Source organism: Emydura macquarii, unplaced genomic scaffold (assembly GCF_026122565.2).
Source record: "Emydura macquarii macquarii isolate MOO-44397 ecotype Brisbane River unplaced genomic scaffold, CSIRO-AGI_Emac_v2 contig_2292, whole genome shotgun sequence".
Classification (NCBI taxonomy): Eukaryota; Metazoa; Chordata; order Testudines; family Chelidae; genus Emydura; species Emydura macquarii.
The window spans coordinates 1,062,120-1,071,330 of record NW_027132429.1 but is presented as its reverse complement, the minus strand read 5'-3'; the positions used below and the strand labels follow the sequence as shown (position 1 = coordinate 1,071,330).

Below are 9,211 nucleotides of genomic sequence, written 5' to 3'. Positions count from 1 at the left end.
GAGAGGAGCTGGGGGTACTGTAAACCGTGCTGGTTTCACCCAGGCCCTGTCAATGACTGAGGCCTATGGAGCTCTCCAGGGACCAAGATTTTTGTCTTGTTGAAACTCCACATCCAAATCCTCTCTGGATAAAAAGGCCCTGATGTGAAGACCCAAACCACTAGATCCCATCCCAGCCGCCCCCAGAGCCGGGGAGAGAACCCAGGAATCCTGATACCCAGCCCCTGGCGACTCTAACCCCTCAGACCCCAGTCCCCTCCCAGGTGGGGACCCAGGAGTCCAGGCTCCTACCCACCCCCACAGAGCCAGGGACAGAACCCAGATCTCCTAAACCAGTGCCCTACCCACTAGAAAACACTGCCTCTCCAGGACTACCCTGGTAGGAAGCCACATTAGTGACTGGCCAGACTGGTTCTGTGGCATCCCCCAGCCCCAGCCTGGATTTGCCCTTGGCGGCCCCCAAGTGTACCGACCCCACCAGCACTCAGCAGGCAGAGGACCTGGCACATGATCCAGTCCTTCCACTCCACAGCCACATGCGTCTGACTCAGGAGCAGGGGAACTCTCAGGCATGCCCAGGGTGGAAGGAGAGAGCCCTGCCTTGGCAGGCTGGAAGTCTGAGGGGAGCAGGAGAGAGACGGGATCTCCCAGGTAAGGCAGCCCAGACTGTCTCACTCGCTCCGAGTGGGCTGAGCTGAAATACAGGACTCTTGGGTACAGGACACCTGGGTTTACGCGCGGCTCTGGGGAGGCAGTGTGGGGTCTTATGGTTACAGTGGGGGGCTGGGCTCTATCCCTGGCTCTGGGAGGGCAGTGGGGTCTAATGGTTAGAACAGGGAGCTGGGACGCATCTTCTCTCTCCAGAATTAGCCAGAGGGAATTCTCCCTGGGCTGACGCATCCTCCTGGAGCCACCTTGGTTTCCTCCTTCCCAGCAGTAGCTGGGTGGGCGGAAGCGTCGTTTGATCTTGCAGGAGCTGGGTTATTCTGGGCTAGCAGCTTGCTATAAATAGCCTGGGGAGGAGATCTGCAGACAGTGTCGTAACTTCACAGAGCATCTCAAATGTGCCATGCAACAGAACCTCCTGGGAAGGAACCCAGGAGTCCTGGCTCCCAGCCTGCCTCAGCTCTAACCACTAGGCCCCACTCTCTATGCCAGAGCCAGCAACAGAGCCCAGGAGTCCTGTCCACAGTAACCCGTCTCTTTCACACTGGATGGGATGGGCTCAGTACTGAGACTCCTGTCCCCGGCTCCCCGCTGTTTGCTAGCACGAAGCCCCATGAATGTCAGCGTGCACAGCTGTCGCGGACGTCAGTGGGTTTATCTGAAGAGTATTTTCTGCTGGCTCTGGGACGGGAGCACAGGGGGGCCAGGAGTCGGGACTCCTGGGTTCTAGACCCAGGGTAGGGTGTAGTGGTTACAGCAGGGACAGGAGCCAGGACTCCTGGCTTTTATCCCTAGCTCGTATGGGAGCAACAGGGAGAATTCCTCCCCTTCTCCCTCAATACTATTACTGGCGTCACTAACCCTAAAACCGATGTGCCCCGGCCCTGCCCCAGGACCCCTCTGGGGGGCAGAGAGGCTCAGTTTCCACAGCCTGCTCAACTCCCAGCCCCTCTGCTGAGGCTACGCCCGTGCCTGCTGAATCTCTCCAGCGAACCTTGGATTAGCAGACACAGCCGCCAGGGGTCTGGGACACTGACTAAGATCAAGGGGATTTCGGGGGCGTCTCTTGGGTGACGTGGGGCAGCTGAGGGGGGTTTCGTTCTCTAATGATCCCAGCTTGCCCTCTGGGCCACGACTCCTGGCTGATGGGCTAGTGTCTGGGGCTGGCTGGCCAGTGGCTTCCGGATCTTGGTGCTGGGCGGCTGGCAGCCCCTGGGGCAGCGGATGAGCTGGAGCGTGAAAGTTGGTACATGGTGCAGGGCCCTGGGCACTGGATGGAGGACGGAGCCTCCCGGCCGGGCCTCACACCACCTGGCCAAGGCGCTGGGACGGACCCAGGGGTCTCTGGGCCTTGTGTCCAGGGGGAAGCTCCTGGACCTTCCTCAGACAGCGCCTGGCGCGTGCTCCAGCATCCCAGTGACGCCCTCCTTGCTCAGACACCTGGTGGCATACAGGAGGCCGCTGATGGTTAGCTGCAGGGAGGTGGGCCGTGTGGGGAAGCTCTGCGGGAGCCCCTCATTCCCGACCCACACCCCCCTGCCTCAGCTCTGCTGGGGCCCCTCAATCCTGGCCCGCAATTCCTCCCCCAAGTCCAGTCCTGGGCCTCACCTCGCTTTATCTTCCAAGATTGCTGGGTGGGGCCAGGCACAGCGCGCTAAGTGCCTGGCTAGTGTTTGGCTTCCTAATCAGCTGGGGCGTGATTGCAGGGTGCGCTGCAGTGTGACTATAACTCCGGCTGGTTATGGGTCGGAAGCGTCACATGATTGTGGCGGGGGGGGGAGGGAACCGTGGGTCATCGGGCAGCCGTTTCTCCATTACGCTCTTAATAATCAACTTTTCTGCTCGGGGCTTCTTCTGACACGTGCAGGGAGGCGGGGGAGCCATAGCCCCCCCCCCCGCCAGTTCCTCTTTCCAGGGCCTGATAAAATGTCTCGGTTGGCAGAACTCCCTCAGTGGCGATTGGACAGCTCTCAGGTGGCACCAGGAGGGCTCCGTGACGGCCGGCGGGGGCATCTCTGAGAAGGAAGCAGGCAGGGTTCGACCCCTGGCAGCACCACTCTCCCCTGGGCGCCCAGCGGTGAAACTGACAAGTGTAAGTTACGTTCCTTTGCCAGCTTCCTCAGCGCTGCAGCTGCTGGCTGCTCCCCAGCGCCTGCCCCGGGGGCTCTGCTTCCGCCTCCTTCTCATTTTCTGTCTCCTTTACCTGCTTCCTGATTCGCCCTCTTCCTGTTGAGCAACGGGGCAGCTTTGGCCCTTGTTGCAGCGTGTCACCCCTTCTCAAAGCAAGGCTCCAGACCGCAGCTGACACGCCAGAGGTGTAAGCGGCATCACTGCACTGGCTAGCAGTCTATCTCTGGGCGTTAGCTGCTGCCCATCACCGGGGTACCTGGTGCCCCTTCCACGTCAAATCGATGGCAGTTGCTAAGTCCCTGGTGGGGTTAAATGGGGTTCCTGGCACTTTTCCCCTTTCAGGCTCAAACCTCTGCGTGGGGCAGGTTTTTATGAAATCTGCATTGGCTCGGTTGTGGATATGAACTGCCCCAGGCGACTGGGATGCTGGGTTTGATCAGGATGGGATTTTTTGGTGAGCTCTGGCACATTTGAGTGTGAATCGCCCAGGGACAGGCTGGGAGCAGCCCCAGCAATCTGGAGGGGTGACCCAGCGGACAGGACACAAGGCTGGAATGCAGGTATCACTTCCCTGCTCTGTGTCGGTTTCCCCTGCCGTCTTTCATCTATTTAGGTTACAAGCTCTTCAGGCCAGGGCCTGTCTCTGTGCTGCACCTGGCACTATGGGGGCCTTGATCCTGTTTGAGATCTGGGCAGCGCCTGGCACGACAGGGTCCCTGGTCTTGGTGGAGGGCTGAAATGCAAACAATGTTGAACCCTAGAGGGTGGCTGGGCTGCGGGGGCTGTTTTCACAAGTGTCTGTCAACGGTTTCGGGGTGCTGGCTCCTGGAGCTGCCCGGCACCCTAGCCAGAGCTCAGCTTCTCAACTGCTGATCTTGTTGCTGTGTCTGTACCCGACTTGCCCTGCCCCGGGCCCTAACTCTGTCTGGTTCCTGCCCAGGAGTAGAGTGGGAACCCTGAGATGGCTGGATCCTTGCAGTTCGCTCCCCCAAAGATCTGTCTGTCCCAGGACAGCTGAACAAACATCTGGCTGCCTTTCTCCTCGGTGACAGTACTTGCCCCTTAATCTTCTGTCTCCCAGAGGCTTGGACAATGGGCTTCGGGGCAGGGTCTGAACGAGGGCTGGGTGCCTCTGAGCATAACAAACCGGTCGTTCCCACCTTCCTTTCACCTCCTCCTGTATCTGGTCTTATTTATTATCTGCAGCCAGCAGGATGAGGGCTGGGCGGGTGTCTCTTGCCTGCAGACTGCTGGAACAAGGGGGCCCCAGCGTGCTGGACAGGCCCTGAGTCTGTTCTGTTGCTGCACGTACAGCCGCACGCACTAGTTGGGCGGGGAGGGGGGGTCAGACCTGGGTGGGTTTCACGAACTAGATGATCAGATGTTCCATTCTGGCCTTAAACACTGTGCATCTGTGGCCTAACTAAAGAGGTGATTTGAACTGGGTTAGTTACACTGGCCCAGCCCAGTGTGGACGCCCTGATTTCGATTTAAGTCAACCGGGAACAGGTCTAAGTTAAACAGAAATAAACCTGGCTTCAACTGAAAAGGGGCCCCTACCCTGGCGTTTGCAGTAGGTTCACTCATCTTCAAACCCCGACCATCTGTGTGAGCTGAAAGCGCATGAAAGCTGTGGCTTTCTCATGCAAGAGACAGTCCCTGCCCCATACAGCTCACAACCTGGACGCTGGGTGGGAGGGGAAACTGAAGCCCAGAAAGGGGATGGAGAAAGGGACTCACGCAAGGTCACGTAGTGAGTCAATGGCAGAACTGAGGAGTTCTGGTTCCCACTTCTCGACTGCAGACCACAAGAGAGGAATTGAGAACCCAGGAGTCCTGGCTCTCTGATCCATCTTTGAGCCTGTGAAACACACTCCCATTCTGGAACTGGAATAGAACCCAGGAGTCCTGGCTCCCAGCCACCCTGTTCCAACCCACTAGATCCCACTCCCCTCCCAGAGCTGAGATAGAACCCAGGAGTTCCGGCTCACCCCTTGCCCTAACCACTGCCTCCCTTGCTGAGACTGGGTTCAATGTTTTGGACCCTGCTGCCCGTGGTTGCATCTCCCCCCTCTCTCCACAGATGGCAGGTTACCTGTGTCTCTCCATTCTCCTCCTGGCGCTTCTGCCGACCCCTGGTGCCAGCCCGCTCTCCGCCGGCTCCTCCCTGCGCTTCATCGCCCTGGGGGACTGGGGCGGGGTGTCCAACCCCCCCTTCCACACGGTGCGTGAAGTGGCCACGGCCAAGGAGATGGGCCGCACGGTGGCAGCGCTGGGCGCAGACTTCATCCTGTCCCTCGGTGACAACTTCTACTACAATGGGGTGCAGGACGTCAACGACAAGAGATTCCAGGTAGGGAGTCCCTGCCTCCCCTGGCCCCCCAAAACACAGGGACTGGAATCCAGCACTTTTTTATACAGAGAACCCTCCCCAGCACTGAGATACAGTTGCCTCTGCCTGGAGCGCGGGGGGCTGTTCATACAGGGATCTCTTGTCCAATGCTGAGATTCAGCTGCCTCTGGGGTGGAGTGTGGGGGCTGTTTATACAGGGATCCCGTGCCCAGTGTTGAGATGCAGCTGCCTCTGGGGTGGGGTATGACAGCTATTTAACTGCACACAACACCACCAATTGAGTTTAGACCAGGGAGATTCCTATCTCCATTGGAAACTGCAGGAGGAAACTTGGGTAGAGATAGCCCTCCACCCCCCAAAAAACCTCAAGGTGTCAAGGTGCAGCCCTTTACTAGAGGTGGTGCCCCCAAGGGGCCCTGGCAGGGTGCACACTTGAACCCACACAGGAAACCAGCTAGTGTGAGCCCCCTGGCTGCATGGTGGGTGTGGGTGTGCAGGGGCCGGGGTGTGCAGCACAATTATGGTATGTGAGGGGTTAATATCCTGGTTCCCCGCCCCACTGGGGAATGATTTGGTTCCAAGTAACAGCCATGACTGAGATCCCTCTCCCCACCCAGTGAGGAGGGGGGCTGGCAGGAGGGGCTCCCCCCGGCGTGAGATGTGAACAGTGCATGATCTCTGCCATCGCCTCTCATGGCAGGAGACCTTTGAGTCCGTGTTCAAGGCACAGTCGCTGCGCAAGGTGCCGTGGTACGTGGTGGCCGGGAACCACGACCACTCTGGGAACGTCTCAGCTCAGATCGCCTACAGCAAGGTCTCCAAGCGCTGGTAAGGGCGCCCCCTTCCCAGCTCCCCCAGCCCTTCTGCATCAGGGCTCAGAGGGGTGGGGGTTGGGTCCCCTTCTAAATCAGAAGCCCTCTGATATCCCAGCCCCAGGCTCCCCCCACAGCTCTGCCAAACCTGGCCTGCAGCCCCCACGCTGATCCAGGACATTGCTGGGGGCGCGTGGAGATCAGCTCCAGTGTAACCTCTGACCCCCCCCCACCGTTACGCAGGAACTTCCCCAACTACTACTACAGCCTGAAGTTCAAGGTCCCCAACAGCAACGCCACAGTGGCCCTCCTCATGATCGACACCGTCACCCTGTGCGGGAACTCGGATGACTTCCAGAGCCAGCAGCCCCAGCAGCCCCAGGATGTGGGGCTGGCCCGAAGCCAGCTGGCCTGGCTCCGTAAGCAGATGGCCGCTTCCCGGGACGACTACCTGCTGGTGGCCGGCCACTACCCGGTGTGGTCCATAGCCGAGCATGGCCCCACCCACTGCCTCGTGAAGCACCTGCAGCCGCTGCTGCTCAAATACAAGGCCACAGCTTACTTGTGCGGCCACGATCACAACCTGCAGGTGAGCTGGGAAGACCCCTGGGCTACTGGGGCTTTGTGCTCTGCTGCTACGGAGATGCCCATCAACTCCCTGCTCGCCCATCACACCCTGCCCTGGCCACCCGGGGCAGCATTGTCCTTGCAGGCAAAGTGACTCAGCCAAGGGCGTAAGTCAACAGCAAAACTGGGGACAGAACCCAGGAGTCCTGAGTCCCAGCTTCCCCCCGCTCTAACCCCTAGACCCCACTCCCTTCCCAGAGCTGGGGAGAGAACCCAGAAGTCCTGGCTCCCAGCCCCTCTCCCTCCTGGCTTTAATCCACTAGACCCCAAACAGTTCTGAAGTGAAGGAGTAGATTTAAGTTCCCTCCCCGGGACAGTTGTACTCCTTTAGCCCCCAGGCCCAGCGGCCCCGTCCAACCCTCTCCAGAGAACACCTCCGTCAGCTGACGCTGTTCTCTGCCCGCTGGGCAGGGGCGCTAGCTTGCAATGTGCTGTCCGGTCACAGAGCAGCCCCAGAGGACACACCACGCCTGCCCTTGGCGTGAGCATGCTGGCTGTGGGGCGGTAGTGGGGGGTACCCAGATGCAGATCTGCTCTAACCGCTTCCCCCTCCCCCCCCCATCAGTACCTGCAGGATAAGGCTGCCGTGGGCTACGTGCTGAGTGGGGCTGGCAACTTCATGGAGAACTCACGGAAGCACTTCCACAAGGTGCCCGTCGGCTACCTGCGCTTCTTCTATGCCGAGCCAGCATCCCTGGGCGGCTTCGCCTACGTGGAGATCGACAGCAAGGAGATGAGCGTCACCTATATCGAGGCCAGCGGCAAATCCCTCTACAAGACCTCCCTCCCCCGGAGGAGCCACCTCTGAGACCCCTCCAGCCCACCCCTGGATCTCGGGCAGCGCAGGAAGTGGGGGGGTTCTGAGCCCCCTGCTCCTTCACTGGGCTTCGAGGGAAACGCTGCTAGAAGCATTGAAGCCGTCTGATTTTTAAGGCACCTGCACCTGATCTCGGGGGGGAATCCTCCCCTCTGCCCCCAGTATGCCCCCGAAACACCATCCAAGGCTTTGCAAACACCTCCTCCCTGGCACCCACTAGCTGGCTGGAGAAGCCTTTCCCCCATTTGTTGCTTGATCCCCTCTTCCCACCTCAGTAGATCACTCCAGTCCCCTTTGAATCTCTCGACAAAATCCTGGCTTTGGGGCTCTCCCCCATAGCTCTTATAAACACTCCACCTCTGTGTCTGGGACCCATTGCAGATGGGGGGGGGGGGTGCAATCACAGGGACTCTGTGTTTCCTTTCCCATCCCAAGGGATGTTTCTCTCCTCACGGCCCACACAGCTCGGACCTCCCTGCCCCACAGCTGGGAGGTCGGAGAGAACAGCTGGTGGGTTTGCACTGAGATATCACTGGGTCAGTCGGGGAGGGAAGGGGGGAATGGCCAAAGTCTCTTGCCATCTCTGCTCTTAACCCTGCTATTGGGGGCAGCACATGGCTGCTGCGGGAGGAGGGAGGGAATCTGAAAAGCTTTCCCCAGAGCAAGGCAGGCTGGCCTTCCGGTTCAGAGGCAGGAGCTTGATTCCTGGCTAATAACCCCTCCATGCTCCCACCCTTTGCCTGCTGAGACTATACATTCCTTGGGGACCCCCTCTGTACAGCCCTGTGTTGATATCGCAATACAATGACAGCCCAGACTCTCTCAGGTGAGCTACTCCCTCATCCCACCACCGGGAGGCGCTATGGCCTCCCTTTCTCAGGTACAAAATCCTCAGACACATGCTATGTGGCCCGGAAGGTGATTTTTTTTACGGACCAGTAAACTGTGTTGTTGTGCCAGAAGATGTCTCAGTACGGCCCAGATCTGACCTCGTGCTGCTGTTTGTGTTTTCTGAGTTGATTGTTTCTTTCACTCTCAGATGCTGACTGGTCCTTTGTGCTTCCTCCCAATCTAAATTTTAAAAAGGGTGTTTGTGTGTGTGCATGTGATCCCCGGGTGTCTGTCCAGCTCTTTGAAGTTTTGGAGAAACTTCTTGACCCTATGCAGCTCTGCGCCTGTGATCTGTTGCTTCCTGAATCTGCTTCTAACAGAACAGACGCTTTTTAGTGTGTTTCTTGTGACTATGGCCAATAAATTATATTTTAAAAAGTCCTGTTGTTTTTCTCTCCCCACACTGGAGTCCGCACCTCGCAGCCTAGGACATTTTTTCATGTTTGGGAAACGGAGAAGGAAGGTTGCCCAGCTCTGCCGATGCCCCTCATTCCGGAACTGCAGCCCCCTCCTAGCTCGGCTCTAGGTGCACGCGCACACACACAGCTCTCCTAGTGCCACACACAAACAATCCTGACCCACAGCCCATTGCTAGCCTAGCCCTGGGGTCCCCTGCCAATGCCCCTCAATCCTGACCTGCACTTCCCCCCTGCTAGTAACTCTACGCTTCCTCCATGCACGCAGCTCTGGTAGTTCCCCTCAACCCTACCCACATTTCCCTTCCCCCTGCTATTCCAGCCCTAAGGGCCTCCACCAGCTCTGCCGACACCCCTCCATCATCTTTACAGATCTTCATGTCCTATCCTTCCCCCTCCCCCACACCTCTACCTCCAGAGGGGGAAGCTGCTTTCCTTATCAAACCCCACCGCCATGATACTTGCTGGGCCTATGAACCAATCTCTACTGTGTTTTCCC

At 58.6% G+C, this 9,211-nt stretch overlaps 1 protein-coding gene across 2 annotated transcripts; it reads left to right on the top strand.

Moving 5' to 3' along the window:
- The first annotated feature begins 2,538 nt into the window (after window positions 1-2,538).
- ACP5 (acid phosphatase 5, tartrate resistant) lies at window positions 2,539-8,650 on the top strand. 2 transcript variants are annotated; one of them, XM_067560367.1, is made up of 5 exons: window positions 2,539-2,758; window positions 4,880-5,149; window positions 5,850-5,977; window positions 6,205-6,550; window positions 7,154-8,650. In XM_067560367.1, the coding sequence occupies exons 2-5, from the start codon at window positions 4,880-4,882 to the stop codon at window positions 7,394-7,396; spliced, it is 987 nt and encodes a 328-aa protein (XP_067416468.1). In that variant the 5' UTR covers window positions 2,539-2,758; the 3' UTR covers window positions 7,397-8,650. The 2 variants fall into 2 exon arrangements, with proteins under 2 accessions (XP_067416468.1, XP_067416467.1); XM_067560366.1 differs by lacking the exon at window positions 2,539-2,758 and adding an exon at window positions 3,270-3,356.
- Window positions 8,651-9,211: the final 561 nt, after the last annotated feature.